This window comes from Nothobranchius furzeri, chromosome 4 (genome assembly GCF_043380555.1).
Source record: "Nothobranchius furzeri strain GRZ-AD chromosome 4, NfurGRZ-RIMD1, whole genome shotgun sequence".
Lineage (NCBI taxonomy): Eukaryota > Metazoa > Chordata > Actinopteri > Cyprinodontiformes > Nothobranchiidae > Nothobranchius > Nothobranchius furzeri.
In genome coordinates, this window is record NC_091744.1 from 60,441,031 (window position 1) to 60,458,468 (window position 17,438).

At 44.0% G+C, this 17,438-nt stretch overlaps 1 protein-coding gene across 2 annotated transcripts in view; it reads right to left on the bottom strand.

Annotated features, from left to right (window-relative positions):
- prickle1a (prickle homolog 1a) overlaps positions 1-17,438 on the bottom strand; it is a 41,989-nt gene that overhangs the window by 4,945 nt on the left and 19,606 nt on the right. The window contains exons 1-3 of one of the 2 annotated variants that reach the window (XM_015940637.3): positions 7,165-7,388; positions 2,715-2,912; positions 886-999 (exon numbers count right to left, since the gene is read on the bottom strand). In XM_015940637.3, coding sequence (XP_015796123.1) covers positions 886-999; positions 2,715-2,888 — 288 coding nt within the window. In that variant the 5' untranslated portion in view covers positions 2,889-2,912; positions 7,165-7,388. Of the gene's footprint in view, positions 1-885; positions 1,000-2,714; positions 2,913-7,164; positions 7,389-17,438 lie in introns of those variants that run through there. The other variant, XM_054732873.2, reaches the window with a different exon arrangement.

Genomic DNA, 17,438 nt, shown 5'->3' on the forward strand with positions numbered 1-17,438 from the left:
AAGAACGATAAATGACCTGCACTTGTTAAACACCTCTCTGAGTCAGAGGACTCCAAAGTGCTTTACACATTTTCATTCACCCATTCACACCCTGATGGCGTTAGCAAAATTGTACTCACAGCTGCCCTGGGGCACACTGACAGAAGTGAGGCTGCCAAAAACAGGCACCGTTGGCCCCTCTGACCACCATCAGCAGGCAAGTAGGGTGAAGTGTCTTGCTCAAGGACACAACTGACAGAACCTAGGTTTGTACCAGCAACCCACCGATTACATGGCAAACTCCTAAACCCTAAAGCCACCGTCGCCCTGAAAAAAGACAACTTTGACCCCAGTTCACCTTTCCTAGACCCAACAACAGATCTCCTCCCACAGTCCCTGGCTGAGCAGCTCATCTTTATAACTGTCCTTTTTGATGTTTCCCAAAGCCTTAACAAGAGGCAAAGCAGACGTTTACACAGGACCTGTCTTTAGAGTGAAGCCAAGAGGAAGGAGGACAAAGGCAGAGAGACAGCCAAGTCGAACTTTGGTGCCACTGTGTTGGTGGTGGCATCACATAAAGTCTCTTTCAAGCTGTATCCCTCCCTCCTGCTGAGCAGGCCTCATAAAAAAACACTGCTATGACAGGAATCCTGCTGGTGGGGGCTTCTGGCAAACATCATAAAATCATCAAGTCAAAAGTCGCATTGTGCCCACACTACACGTCTTCAAGACAGTGGAACAAAAATCCCCTGGTGGGTTGTCAACACAGATGCCAAGGGCCTCACACTCATTTGATGATACGGAGACGGTTTAACACGGGATTTGATGCAGCTACTCAAACAACAGGCAGCTGTTGTGTAAATGAGGGAAGTTGTATTATGGCTGAATTGGTTGACATGTTCTCACCTCGTTGTCATGTGGCGGCAGTTGGTAGAGGAGCTGCTTGATTCTGAACTTCTCTCCTGGACTGTTGACATAAGGGATCTTCTCCTCAGGCAGGCAAGAGAAATACAGCTGGACCTGGACCAAATCATAGCAAAGAAATCCATTCAAATACATGATGTTAATCATCCATGACCTTTCAACAATGGGAACAATACGGCATGTTTAGCCTTTCCTCTCAAAAATGTGAAAACATTCAATTGTTTTACAGATCAGTCCCTGCTAAACCAAAGCAGCACGCAAACTCAAAAGAGTGAGTTAAAAGTAAGAAATGCTATTGGCTGGATAGATGTTGTCATTTTGTACGAGTGAGTGTTTTTAGGTGCACGTTACAGGCTGTCAACGTTTGCAACACAAAAGTTGTTGTTTTGGACATTTTAATCCCAAAGATTTGCCAGTTAATTATTACAAATCTAAATACTGCCCATTCATTCGTAAAAATGCCTTCAACTTTTCAAGCAAACATTTTTAATATCAACCGAAAATACATATCTAAAGGGAAGATTTTTAAAACTACATTTATACCCAGTTTTTATTAGTTTATTTGCAGCAATGTAACTTTTTTCCACGTGATCCAACCCATAACTTTAAGAGAAAGCCCAATCTGTGACAGCTGCGTGTGAGATCCGTGGTAACCTGACTTTGAGATATCAGATTTAGTTAACTAGACCTATTTCAGAGGACAGCCCATTGGTATTTCATGATAAGCAATGATTCTCCTCATAAATCTACTCTAAAGCACTCAAACCAGGTCAACAGGTCACATCAGTTTAACAGTTGTATTTGTCAGTCATAAGCTTGTCGTATAGGGACAGGACAAAGCAGCTCGTTATGATGGGATCCTCACCCTGGGGGCTGGTCGCTGAAATCTGAACTTTATGAGGTAGGGCCAATTACACTCAGTCAGATAAAGAAGTAGGATGAGCCTGCCTAGCGTTGTTAGACTCCCTGCAGTTTGGGGCACCTGGGGGGCAAAGGGGGCAGTTTACCCCCACAATCAACCCAACACCCGTAAATTATGCACATCCTTATGCTGCTATTACCCCTCATCTAGCTCCTTAGGGCCCAGGGAACAGCCAGCCATCACCTATCTGCTCCTACACTGTAATGATGACCCCTAATGCACAGCCCATTTAGAGAATTGGCTGCAGTAAAGACATTACATTTGACCTTTGCATTTCCACCAACAAAAGGCCATACATGTTAAAGCTTTTTTCTGCTTTCTCAGGTCCCATCGCCCACTCATTGCTTCCATGTGTGGTGTTTAACGGGGTGGAGAAAAGCTGGAAGCAGGAGAAGAAAAGGAAAACTGCAGTGACTTTGGGACTGCCCTGCGGACACAAACATCAGTTTAAAACAACCTTCCTGACCCCCTCCGACCACGCCAATTTCTGTTAATCACAAAGAGACTGTAATACTGCGATACACACATAAAAGTTCAAGAGCCTGACAAGTAGACCTCATAAAAATCAGCAGTAGGAAATATGTTCTCCATCCCATAGGTGCTGTTTTCATAAGACTTGGTGTGTTATTCATAAATGTGCTGAATGCCATTTATCTGGGCCATGCAAATGGGCTATGAGGGAGTTAGAATCAGGTCACGGCTGTTTTTACTCTCTTTCAGGGGAATACACCATCAGTCACTGTGGTGATCTGGAGATTAAATGATTTGTGAAGTGGAGAAACGGTGATACTGCAGCAAATGTTTTCATTCTCAAGGCCTGTTTTACTCAACAAGGTCCAAACCAAAGCGGGCAAAACCAGTCGTGCCTTATCGGCAACATTCTCCTTACCTGTTCAGGTCGTAGGCCGGGCGGTACCCAGGCGTACTCTTCCAGCACGCAGCCTGAGTCATCATCCGATGTGGAGCTGCGCTGAAAGCCAGAGGTTAGCTTGCTGACCTTCTGCTCCATCACGAAGTCCCGTTGGTGACGCTGGAAGCCAGTTGCTGGCCCTGCTGCACTCATCAGGCTCACTGGACTCTCTTTTTACTAAACAGACAAGGAGAGAAGAAGAAATTGGAAAGAAATGATAAGAAAAATATTTTCAAGGGATTGTCGAGAAGCTGAATCACCTCTTTCATGAGGCTCGGTGCATCTGTGTGTGCTTTTCTTGGCTCCCTTCTAGACAAGTCTTACGTCATAAAGACACTCATAAAGTAAAGCGCATCGTTTCACTGTTACTGTGTGGCAGCTTAACATGTCACCTTCTCATGTGGCTTATGTGGATGAAGAGCCCATTTGGAACATCCCCAAACATCACAATGTAAAGTCCATGACAAGAACAAGCAGTTTCACATTGGTTTGTGCAGTAGGTCCACATTACTGAGATGCTATCCCCTCTGTCCCAAGAGGGGGGCCACCTCATGAGATCTGATGCTGGCTTGTGTCAACACAGGGCCGGTTTGAAGACAGGCTCACCATATGGGGAATGTTCGCAAACCAGCTTTTTTCCATTCATCTCTCTTTTTTCCTTGGCTTGTTTGTTTTCTAACCTGCTGCCGTGAGCGTCTCATCGCTCTGCTTATCTTTGAGTTGAACAAAGCCATGCCAGACAGGTGAAGTGGTGAGGAAAGAGAGGGTTGGGGGTGACTGATACTGACAATGCACCAACAGGCAAACAACTTGGGCTGGAAGATCAAAGGCTGGAATGGTGGTGACCTACGTGTGTGGCAACTACCGTTTCTCATCGATGTCAAAGAATCCACATGTTGCAGACGTAGGATTTTGTTTGCCAGAAAGTTCCTGATGCTGCTGAAATTTGCAGTAAGTTATTTTTGGTTTCGGCCATCATCGAGTCTGTCACACTGAACGGTTGCTAATGAAAACACACAACCAAGATTTCCTCAGGATTCTATCATGGTGGGAAATTTTGCCCAACAGCATCCAACTCATCTAATGTTGAGGTGTGGAAAGGTTGGAAGCCTAACCCAGCAGTTGTTTGATAATTAGTGTAAACGCTGTCAGCTTATTAAAAGTCAAACACCGAACAGCTCTCATTTCAATTTAGGATTTAACGAAAGCTCGAGCATCAAAGGAAAACAAACGGGGAAATATGCAGAATGTCCAGCTACAATTCCATTAAACAGCTTTATATAAAACTTAAAAAAGACAAATTTACATTCAAACTAAACTAGTTAGTACATTTCTAAACCAGATCACTGCAGTAACACTACCATTTAATCTTAATGATGATTAACTGTCAGGCTTTTAAGGACCATGGAGATGACAAACGTGTATCCAGTTGTGGTCACTTCTCACAAGCCGAGGACTCCAGCTGAGATCAAATGAGAGTCCAGCAGCCTGGTTCTTCCCCCCTCCCCTCCCCCACCCCCCTTCAAGCATCCACCCCCCATGGCTGGTAAAGGCGCAGAAGGCCAAAGGGAGAGACAGCTGAGAAAACCAGACACAGAGCAGAGCAGCCTTTCAACACATTCAAAGAGCCAAAAATCAACGCTCTCAATTAGACTCACACATATGTGCTTGGATTCTTTCATTTCCAGGGAATGGACACAAGTTTTGCAGTTTTAAAACGGGTTATTCTGCAGTTGAAAGTCATATTGTTCAAGGGCAAGTGCACTCCCGTGGATTTGCAACAATCTGACCAGCAACGGGATGGATAACATTTGTCGTGGCTTCACTCATGTCCTTGCAGCTCAGGTAGATGTAGGCCTGACATGTTGAAATAAACTGCCTCTGATGTTCTCAACAATGGCACACTTGTGAGAGGATCCACAAGAGGCTGCTTCAATCAGCAGTGTGCTTAGCCTGTTATTTTTAAATGTGTCTCTCTTGAACTGAAAGTTTGCCACGTTGACTCCAGATACGTGACAGTAAAATCCTCCAAACTGCGATAAAATGCCTTCAGCCAAGAGCACAGGCCAAGAAATTAGACGTTCATTCCAGTATTGACTTGAAAAATGAGTCCAAAATAACCTGCAAAAATGTGGCGTTTGAGGGCAGATTGGGTTTCACGTGGGGGAGATGGTTAAGTATACTCAGGTTCATATAAAACATGTTCTATGAAAGATGCTGCACAGCCAAACTTGAATAACAGGAATGGCAGGCTTGAGCGTTAGCCCCTGGCGGGTAAACATGGCTCATTTAGAAGTAAAGCTTCTTGCTCATATGACCACATCTGGTGGAATGCTGATTTTTCTTTAAGATGTCCAGCAGATAATTTCCTTTCCCTTTACAGCATGACCAACAAAGGCACTGCTCCAGCTAATTTGTTTTCACCAACTCATCAGTCTTGCTCCAAACAAGAGATCCATGGTTTGTAAAATTACTTTTTAAATCCCCCTTCTCAGTCTCTGTCCCACCATTCCTGCCCTCCTCCCACACGTTCCAGCCCCCTGCAGTCCTGAATGTTTAACAGTCCCTCACTCTTTTGTAGAGGAGCTTGTTAACATGGCTGTGGAAGCTGCAGGCCTGCATATGTGACTGATCTGCCCACAGAGGGCTGGAGGGCAGTGTGGGAGGGTGCAATCAGACCAAAGCTCAAACAGGGTGTCCTAACATGAATGAAAATGTTAATTTATTGCTCCACAAAAGAAGAGGAAGTTCAAATCAGGTTAGGTGAGGGATGAAAACTTGAACATACATCCTTGCTTTGAACGATTTCAGTCGACAGATCCGACACCAAGCTTTGTGAGACTGAAAGGATGCATGTGTTTGATTGAAAACATGGACAATGACGCTTATATTCCTAACGAGTTTACTCTGACAGGCTCTTTCTGAATGAGTGGGTGCAAACGGGATTCATTGGAGAATCAATCAATCAATCAATCAAAGCTTTATTTATAAAGCGCCTTCCGCAACCCTGTCAGGAAGCCCAAAGCGCTGAACATGGTACAGTTGTAAGTAATTATACTGAATAAATCAACAATAAAAGAAATTCAAATTACAAAATACAAATTACAAAATACAAAATGGAAATAACAAGATAGATGACACATTCCGGTAAAATACAAATGTGTGAAACACAATTGGATTGAGTGGATGGATTGAGTGTACCAATGAAAACTGTGGAATGGATTCAACATAATAGAGGGCCATAATCAAACATGTTCTGGAAACGCCAAGCGGAGGAGGTGTGTTTTTAGGTGATTCTCAAAGACTGGCAGAGAAGGGGACAGCCTAACTGAGGGAGAAGAAAAACAGTGACCTTCTTGGCCGTTTAGAGGCCAGTGTCTGGCTGTGCTGTGTGACAACGCTGCTAACTACCCTGTCATTTGTCACTCAGTGGTGCACAAACTTTCAAAGGATACTGCAAGTGAATATTAAACACAGAGAACACTGGCATTTTATAAACTGGACTCAACAATTCTTAAATCAGAGTCAAACCAAGAAGACTCAGACGTAAGAGACTTGGGTTTACAACACTTTTGAGAGCTTACAGGAAAAATGGCCAGCTTCTGGTATGAATTACTGTCTCTATTCCTCTAGGTAGTGGGTGATGGACAAGCACACAACCTAACACAGTGCTCTCTGTCAGTTTGGACCAACCCAGCATGTTTAACTTGGCCTCGGCTTGCTCCACATTGCACCACTGGCTATAGAGAAAAACACTATATTATCTACTGTGTAACCCTAACCCACTGCCACTTTTTAAGAGGGTATTTTATTCTACTAAAATAGTGTGTATCTTATTAAATACATTCAACATATGATGAGGGCAGGAGCAGATTCACTACAGTTACATCCGTGTGTGAACCAAAGCCTCTCCTGTTAAACTTTTAAATGAATGATTTTTATTTCCTCCACAGGAGTAAAGCAACTGAGCCTCATAACACGCAGAACAGAAAGACAACATTCAAGATCACTGTCTTTATCCTTAAAATGCCATTTTACACCAAGGACTCTGGCCTACTTTCATGGCCAGATGAGCGTTTTCACGAGACCAAATGGATGAGTGTGATGCCCCCAGCGTAGATCTGCATTGGCAGGATCGTTTAAATACACCAACCACGCTCCACTCACAACTACTTCTGTCACTGAGTCATCAAATCACAGCCGTTAGATGACAAACTCATAAAAATGAACTTTTTAGAGGATGATGCTTCATAAGAACTTCAGCAAAGATGAGAAATTGCTCCCACTTTGAAAGTCACAAAGTCACCAAACTCCAGGAAACGGGTCTGATCACAAAAGTTATGAAAGGATTAGTCACAATGCAGTGATTTTGCCAAGTTGTTAGTTTATTAGTGAAATTAAACTTCCAAAGGTTGCCTGCTGTTCTTACCTCTAGGTAGGCTGACTCTACAAAGGTAAGCAGGATAAAGATCCCATCACCACTCTATCCAGCCCTAGATTCCTTTCCAGCCTCTTGGGCCCATATCCATAAAAGATCCAGTGAGTTCTGAGACCAGGACACGAGCAGCCAGCCGTCTGCACCAGAGATGTCAGCACATCCCATATCAGGGCTAAGTCAGTGAGAGGTTCCAGTGATGTCTGAGTACATGGGAGAGTGTTTCAGAGGTGTGTGTGTGTGTGTGTACATGAAAACCCCAACCAGATCCCACCCTTGCCTCCTTCTTGCTCACCCCCTCCAACCTTCTTAACCCTCAGCCCGGCCCCTTTAACGTCAGAGCAGCCAGTCACGGAGCGGACGGCAGAATGAGGCGTCTCCTCGTTCGTGACTCCTCCTCTCATACTTCAAACACATGCTCGCAAATTAGAACCACCGGCAGACAGTGTCAGGATCTGGGCTTTAAAGTAGCACATCGGTGATGGCAGGGCTCATTTTACCGCAGGAACCACTTCGTATCCACAACTGCTTTCACATGGCATTCTTCATAAACCCCCTCCTCCCTTTCACAAGGGAATACTAGAGTTGGTTTTTGGTTTATCCCATGATTTGTCTTTCATTTATCCTGTGCTGGAATGTCCCCAGGAGTTTGCTGACTCAATAAAACCAGATAAAATCATCTGTCCTGTCAGCTGTCAAAAAACTGTATTATGAAATGGCAGCAAGCAAGCTGCACTAAAATCCTCTCTGTATAGATACGAAGAGCCTATAACTCCTCAGGAGGGATGCCGTTGACCCCGGCCTCTCCTTCACCCCTACAGGAATGCCAGAACATTTTTTCCCCTTTCACTCCTTTAACACTCTGAAGGCAGGCGTTGGGAGATTTGCAACGTTAAAACCTACCTGGTTACGCCACATACGTATTTCATGAGCATTTTTTTAACCCAGAAGTAGCCCTGAAGTACTTAGTTGTTCGTGTTTTCATCAAAAATAATTATTATTTTGAACCTGAGAGGGTTAACACAAAGGTGAGCAGTTTGGGGCAAATTCTGCTTTTAATGATTGTTTAGTTGCCGTTTTAAAGTTACTTCTACCCAAAAGGAACATGTTTACAGGGCACATAAATATCTCCTTAAAAAGTGGAAGCCATTTTTGTTTTCTCATCAAGGTTTCACTGTAGACTCAGTTAGCAACGTGAAAACGAGGAGAACTTTTCCCTTTGGAAGCGAAGAATCTGCTCAGAGCAGTCAGAACTGCTTTCTTTATAATCATCTTAGCAGCTGTGTAATTTGGTGAATATGATGTCAAGGCCTGACTGAACTGTTGTTTTTTAACTGTATTTGATGTAATTTAAGCTCCTATGTGGAATTTCTGTACAAAGTTAACAGGTTATGTTGAACTAAATACAGCTAATTACTGTGAGAGCTTCAGCTAGAGAACATGGGAAACATGCAGCCTTAAGCCTAGTTTATGCTTCTGTGTCAGGGACGGATGCACACGCGCTGAAACGGACCTCTTGCCTCTGTTTTTTTTTTTTTGAGTGGCCCTTGGACCATTACAATTGAGGACCCCTGATTTAGCTGCTCCGTGTCTGCCACTAGATGTCTTCTGGTCTCTTTTTATTTTTTGAGGGTGCAATAGCGGTGCTGTTCATGAACTTAAAGGAAGCTGCACCCTGTGCAGTCCAAGATTTCAGAGAGCCAAACCACATTATATGTCTCGCTTTAGCAGGACATGATAACATCACTAGTAAACTTGAAAGCCAATGGATACCCATGACTACAACGATGAAAAGAGAGAAAAGTGCCAGTGTTAACTCTTCAATTATTAAACTCCAAACCAAACTCCAAAAATCAGTGGTCCACATGTTCTTGCAAGTAGCCACTGCTGCTACTGCTAATCTCGTCCCTGGGTTTTCATCTCACTCCCTGGGTGTATTTTCACTGGTGGATCGCAAATGGGAGGCATAGGTTTTGAAGCAGTGCTTGAAGACTGGTGGAGGCTGACTTTGGTCTCGAGAGTGGTCAACAAGCTGTCACTGGGCAAGTCATGGATTTGAAAATCACCTTCACGTTCACTGTTTTTTTGTCCCGACTCTGTACACCGGGAGGGATTTTTCTATAGAAACCCTAGGACCGCCCGGGCATTTGGGACAGAAGCAGCCCTCGGCTGATCTCTTTCTGGTCCTCGAGCCGTCAAAACACTAAATAATCTAAATTAAGACTTTTATTGAGGAATCCTAAGGTAAAATAGAGATAGTATTATCCTTCTGCCTGCTTCTCAATGAAGGTGCTGTCCAAGTTGTGGAGTCAAACAGACCTTGTGACTTTATTGCAAGGGTAGAAACGTGTTTATTTTTACAATTAGACTAAGGAAACATGCCACGGAAATGTCTCTTCTTGCTAGGTTTTCGTAAGTTCATACAGGTAAGCTCAGTGACTGCAGGTCAGGAGAGTCAACCAAGCACACTAATTGTGCTCCATACATAGTAATTGTATAGAAAGAAGAAAACAGCCCTAGAAGCATCTTTAAATAAAAATTCTTGACAATTTTTATCTTGCAAGGTAATCGAATAACCACAACTCACATACATGTCTTGCAAGCAAATGACTAAATCAGAATAACCCTCTAAAATAATTTTTGTCCATCTTTGAGTTTGTGACAAACTGGTAGTGAATAGCTGCTAGCTTCTAAACAAATCAGAATATTATATTGAGGATGATTCTCGTTCACTATCATTTATGTTTAAATTAGCCACAGCCCATATTTGAAGGTACCACCATTAAAATTATTTTATATTTGAGCTTTGAATAGAAGAACGGACAGGTGTGCATTTACAAAGTACACCGTTGAAGTGCATCTATAGCTGTTTTTACAATTTGCTGCAACGCTGTGGCGGCATCAGGGAGCTTTAAGTCGTTTATAAGTGGTCGCAACAAATGATTGTGTCCTTTTTACAAGAGATTGGGCGATGGCGGCATAAAGAGGGTATGGGGCAGTCTCTGTGCTGCTGCTGACATCCGCTTATCTTGGACATAACTTTCTATTTATTGTGATCAAAGCCGCACTCATTACGTTTTTTTAAAAGCCACTCCTAAAGGTGTCTGTCCTCCACTGTCCCTATGCAGTCTCTGGTGATCTGAGCTCCAGCTCTAATGGAGAGGAGTTCCGGGAGTGCTGCATTGCTCCAGTTTGCTGGTTCTCTTAACATAAGCAAAGCTTACTGTCCATATTCACTTTCACTTTCAATATAATTACTGGCCAGAGCTCAGCAGTAACTCCCCATGTGATCATGATGACCTCCCTCTGTTGTGCAAAGGTGCAATACTATGGAACTAGCATTGGGACAATATTACATGTAACTTGTACCAAGCTTTGTAACCTGTAACATGTTTTGTAACTGTAACTTTTGTTTTGTAGCATGTAATTCTTGTTTTGTAACGCGTAACTTCCATTTTGTAACTTGCAGAAAACAATCAATGTACAAGTTTCAAATCACAACTCTCAAAACACACATTTCAGTCTACAGTTACAAAACTCAAGTCTACTAGGCTATGGTGGCTGTGGGGCTGAGCTGAGCATGCGCTGTCGGCCGATCACCGGATACACGGCAGCGTTTGAAGCTGATGACAGCTCGTTAACAAACATCCACAAACAAATAAGATGCATTTTCGTCTAATTTATCTACTGACAACGCAAAAAATAATCTGGAACGTATAACTCACTCAACCTGGAGGTAAGTGGAGAAAATTTAGAAAGTTTACAAAACTATATTGACGGAGTTTTTGAGTTTTTCGTTATGGGTCCGAAGAAATCAGCAGCTGAGACCGAAACACCTAGGACCAAGAGGAGCCATCCTCAGGACGCGCCTGAGGCCTCATCTCCCCATAAGGACATATTAGAATTATTAGATTCTATAGATAAACGGCTTCTGGGATTTGAGGGGCGACTTCATCTGCTTGAGGTTCTACACCAGGAGTCTCAGAACCTCTGAACATCTTTGGAGTTCAGCCAGGAGCAGGTTGAGCAGCTCGCTGCTGAGAACACGTCTCTGCGGGAGTCCGTTTCTTCCCTGGAAGAGGGAATGACGCGGATCACCCAGGACAACAAGATTCTGAAGGAGACAGTTTTGGACCTTCATGCCCGTAGCATGAGGAATAATTTGGTGTTCGCAGGCCTGCTGGAGCAGGAGGGAGGGGCGGAGAACTGCGAGCATACAATAAAAAACTTTCTCCAGACCCAAATGAAGATACCTGAAGAAACGGTAAAAAACATCACCTTTCACCGGGTACATCGCCTTGGAGCTAAAAGAGTGGACAGCAGAAGACCTCGTCCCATCGTGGCTAAATTTGAACATTTTAAACAGAAGGATCTTGTCACGGAAGACAGCTCAAAGGAAAAGACTTCAGCGTAAATGACCAGTTCCCTAAGGAAATTCTGGATCTGCGCAGCGTACTCTTTCCGCTGCGCAAAAAAAAATATCCAGGGTGGGAAGAGGGCTGTCATCTCGGTGGATAAGCTTTATGTGGACAATAAACTTTACAAGGAGCGAGGAGTGACAGACTGGCTGTATTAGCCCAACATCAGGTCAGACATTTATTATTCTTATCAGAATTCACTGGGTCTGAGCATGTCAGGATTAAACAGCTGCTAAATCCCTATCCTAGATGATGAGATCACCTGTTCATCACCGGTTAGAGCTGTTGCCTTGTAGCAAGAAGGTCCTGGGTTCGCTTCCCGGCCTGGGATCTTTCTGCATGGAGTTAGCATGTTTTCCCTGTGCATGCGTGGGTTCTCTCCGGGTACTCCGGCTTCTCCCCACAGTCCAAAAACATGACTGTTAGGTTGATTGGTCTGTCCAAATTGTCAGGTGTGAGTGTGTGTGTGCATGATTGTTTGTCCTTTGTGTCTCTGTGTTGCCCTGCGATGGACTGGCTCTCTGTCCAGGGTGTACCCCGTCTGGTTGACCATTGACCGCTGGAGATAGGCACCAGGCCCCCCCCTCCACTTATACTTGGAGGCAATATTAATTTTTGGATGAACTCTTTTAACAGACAGGCTCAGTACAGCTGGGACTCAGCGCAATTGGCAATCCACTAATATAGTTAAACAGTACATGAGTGATTATGGGCTTTGTGATGCATGGCGATCTCTTCATCCTAACCGTAGAGAGTATACTTTTTTTCACATGTCCATCACTCTCATTCACGTTTGGATTATTTTCTAGTCAGCAGCTCATTGTTGGCTGACATTTCAGACACTGAGATACACCCCATAGCTGTAAGCGACCATGCTCCGGTTTCATTAACTCTGGTAAATAAGAAGACAATCCCACCAAGCAAAAACTGGAGGTTTAATACATCACTGCTTAAAGACGAGGTTTTATTGAATTTTTTTTTAAAAAGGAGTGGGCTTTATATTTAGAACATAATGACCTGCCTGGAACATCAGCATCTATTCTCTGGGAGGCAGGAAAGGCAGTGATGAGAGGTAAAATAATCTCTTTCTCATCACATAAGAAAAAAACAGAAATCAAACGTATTCAGGAGTTAGAAGAAATCATTAAGTCTTTAGAGGCATCCACAGAAGAAGAGTTACTGGGCAAATTACGTAAAGCTAAATTAGAACTTCACAGAATTATTGACAAAAAGACAATTTTTAGTACAAAGACTGCGGATAGAAAACTTTGAACATAGTAATAAATCAGGTAAATTTTTAGCTAGCCAATTAAAAATAAACGAAGAGAAAACTACCATATCTGCTGTTAAAGACTCAACCGGGAATATATGACCCTGAAAGCATAAACAACACTTTCAGACACTTTTACCAAACTTTGTACTCACCACAGATGAACCCATCAGATAACAAGATCAATGAGTTCCTTGACAGGACAACGCTTCCTAAATTATCAGACAGCCAAGTTACAGTCCTGTACTCACCACTAACATTAGCTGAGCTCCAGAAAGCCCTTAAATCCACGACTAATAGGAAAGCTCCAGGTCTACACGGGTTTCCAGCAGAGTTCTACAAAGAATTCTGGATCATTCTGGCTCCAATATTTTTCAGAATGATGAGGGAAATCAAAGAGAGTGGCAGATTACAGCCAAACATGAATTCAGCCAATATTAGTCTCTTGTTAAAACCAGGCAAAGACCCTGCATTTCCTACCAGCTATCGCCCAATTTCCCTTATTAATGTTGATCTCAAAATAATTTGTAAAGCCCTGGCAAAAAGATTAGAGAAGGTAAACCCCTTCATAATACACCCTGACCAAACTGGTTTCATCAAGGGTAGACAGACATCCACAAACTCCCGTAGATTACTTAATTTGATAGATTTCTCTTACAGTAGAAACATAGAAACTAGTGTATTATCTCTAGATGCAGAAAAGGCTTTTGATAGAGTTAACTGGAAGTTTTTATTTGCAAATTTACATAAATTTGGTTTTGGGAACTTCTTCATAAACTGGCTACAAACATTTTACAGTTCACCAATTAGACAGGACAAACGACCAAATATCAGCTAGCTTCTGTCTTCAGAGGGGGACCAGGCAGGGATGCCCACTCTCCCCCTCACTGTTTGCTAACTTTATCAAACCACTAGCAGCAGCAATTAGGCAAACAACAGGTATTAAAGGGATAAAGTGTAATAAAATAGAACATAAGATCAGTCTTTATGCAGATGATGCTTTACTCTTTCTCCGGAATTCTCTATCCTCTCTCTCCCATTCAATAGAACTGATAAACTCTTTTTCAAAAGTTTCAGATTACTCTATAAACTGGTTAAAATCCACAGTTATACCAATTAATTTCTCTTTTGTCAATTTACTTAATACACAATTGGAGTCAGGGAATATCACATACCTGGGAATTATTGTCTCTCCCAAGTTGGCAGATCTAACCAAACTAAACTACATCCCACTTTTAAAGAAAGTGGAAGATGATCTTGCAAGATGGAAATCCTTACCGATATCACTCATGGGGAGAGTTGCTACAATTAAAATGATGGTCTTACCCAGAATAAATTACTTATTTTCAATGATCTCATACAAACCACCAGCTGACTGGTTCAGATCTCTGGACTCCTTAATTACCAAATTCCTTTGGCAGGATAAACCTCCACAAATTAGCTTAAAAACGCTTCAGAAGACCAAAGGCAAAGAAGGACTGGATCTACCCAATTTTTATTATTATTTCTTAGCCAACAGGCTGCAATATATACCAAGATGGTTGCAAGATAATCCACTATATGAGTCCTGGTTAGACGTAGAACAGACACTTTGCAATAAGATAGAGCTTTCAGACTTACCATTTATTAGCGCAGGCATAAGAAAACATGCAGGCTTCAAAAGTATTAGTATCAGCACCTCTCTGACAGCAAGGTGGGAGTATCTAAAAATGACAGAGTCTTCACTAATGTCATGCAGACACACACCTATCTTGAATAATCCTGATATTTTGCAAAATAATAAAATGATGAACCTTCCGGACTGGAAAAATAAAGGAATCCTATACCTGGAACACATATATGAAGGATTGGACTTCATCCCATTTAATAGAATAGTCTCCCAATTTGGAACAGATATGAATAGCTTTTCAGAATATCACCAAATTAAATCTGTAGTCAAACAAAAATTTAAACTCAATCAAATAGAATTACAAACACCACCAAGGGTATTAGACTTCTATAATCTCAAACCCCCCAAACTACTGTCTAAAGTATATTAGCCACTGTCCAATATAGACGACAAAACAGCAATCCCTATGGAAAAATGGGAGGTGGAGCTATCAGTCAGCTTTGACCAAAACTTCTGGTCCCAAACTTGTTTAAAAACTTTTAAAATGATCAGACACTCCAATTTACAATTAATTCAGTACAAAATTCTACACAGAGTACACTATACAGGTCATCGGATGTTCAAGATGGGGTTTGTGTCGTCTGACACATGTACACACTGCACAAACAACATTCCTGACAATTACATTCACACACTGTGGTCCTGTCCACCTGTCCAGGAATTTTGGGGTAGAGTATGTGAAGACCTGTCAAAGTGTCTGAAATATCATATCCCAACCGCCCCCTCTGTTTGTTTACTGGGAAACCTGGACGATGTCTTTGGCTCACGTGGTTCTGACTGCCATATGCAGTATCCTCTTGAATTGGAAAATAGAGATACTCTTTTCATCAACCAGTTTAGAAATCTTTTGTTAGATCATATTACACTTGATATAGTCTCTGCTTCCACGTCTAATCAATCTCTCTGGGCTCCTTTGATCAGTTCCATCACAAAGCGATGACGGGGGACCATTGATATTGTCCTGTGGGATGATGTGGGTGAGGGGGTGGAGGGTCTGAGTTTGGAGTATCTGGACGTTCCCTGGAGGTGGGTTCACTGGGGGTGTCTGGCACTGGGGGGTCGTTGCCACCCTCTGGAGGTGCTTGGGTTGCCTCGGGGGGTGGACTGCTGGCGGTTGTGAGTGGGGCCTCTTGGAGGTCTTGGCGGTGGCCATGGGTCACTTTCCGGCAGCTGCATTGCCCCTGGGCGGGTCTGGGTGGGGGCCTGGGGTCTCGGGGTGTGGGGGTGGCCGGCCCCGTGGGGGGATCTGAGCGGGGCCTTGGGGGTCAGGTCCTGACATGTATGCTGCCGGGGAGAAGGCAGGAACATGCAGCAGTGCCTGACTCGGGTTCAGGGGCCTCAGGAAGACCTTGGCTCCTCTGCTGTCCCATCACAGGGGAGGGGGAGGTCCGTGAGGCTCTGTGATGCTGCTGCTTTGGGCCCTGGCAGGATGGGCTGGGGTCTCCATGCTCTCGGTGGCATTTTGACAACAGAGGTGCCTATTGGGGCCAGTGGGGGAGCTGGCACCTTGGAGGGCTAAGCCCAACCAGCCATTCCTCCCCATCCCCACACATATCTCTCCTCCTGCTCCTTCACATCATCACACAAACATGCACATAGGACCTTGGGGGGTGGACAAATCAGGGACTGCGGGTATGGAACCCATTTCCGCATTCCTGTGGCAACCTGCCCCCCAATGTTTTTTGCACCTTAAACACTTCCACCAACGACATTCCATGCTAACACACACGTAGGGCTTTGGGAGTGAGCACATTCAACGGCATTTGGCAGGGGGATTTCTCATCCTCATCCCAAGTGCCGGTGCCCACTTCCAATTTTAAACTGTTCATAGACACTGAGGGCGGTGGGTGCAAGTGGGGTGGTGTGGTGGCATCAGCTGGCATAGGCCAGACGATGCCCGCACTGCCCACTCACCACAGCCATGGAATACACCTCATCAACACTCACTAACACCATATTGGAGCAGGCAGAGGGAGACTAGGGGTCTTAGCACATCTATGTTGTCGCTTGGCTTCCTGGGGCTGGAGGCTAGGAGGGAGATCCGGCCGTCCGGTTGGGGTCTGGGGTGGTGGGTTGCTGTGCTCAGCTTTGGGCGGGGGAGCCTGCTCATCAGCACCCCAGCAGAAAGGGTCGAACTCTGGGAACCGTTAATGGTTGTACCCCATGTGCAGCAGTACCAGGACCAGAGTGAATAGGGTGTGTATGGGGAGCATGAGTGGGTGTCCGGCGTGCATTTTTGTAAGTCTTTGGTTGTATGTGTATGTGCGAGCATGAGGGAGGGAGTGTGTGACTGTGTTTGTGTATGATTGTATATAGCCCCCTTCAGACAGGCCATGAAAAATGGAAATGTTCCGGACTTTGTCCGTAAGACCTTTGTGTCTGAATACAAACATCCGGATAACATTTTCCGTAATTAAACCGGACGATGCCCCTAGTAACAGGTCCGGACTTGTTATGGACAAGGTGGCTGCTTCAGACTGGTGAGGTCAAGTTCCGGACAGGGAGGAGGGGGAGGAGGAGGGGACCGGGGGACGCTGTGCGCTCCTAGATAGCTCGCTCCTGTAGCATGCGGCAAACCATGGCAGCTCGCCTCCTACGGTACCGTCTAGACGCGCGACGGAGCGCTTCACACCGCTTCCGTGATTCCTTTAACCATTGAGCGCCATCATCCAGGTCTTCGTGTGCGCAGAATTATGCTTAACATAAGTCCGATCCTGTTGTGGATTTCTGTGCTGGGTCATATTGCTTCACTAAAACACCATCAACAGCTTTATTCCACCACCAAATACATACATTACTGAAACGAGCTCAGCCACACGTCTGGGTGACAATCTAAACATAATATAAAACTCTTTGCAGACTTGCTGAGAGTTGTACAAAGCCAAATAACCAGATTTACAACCAGGCTTGA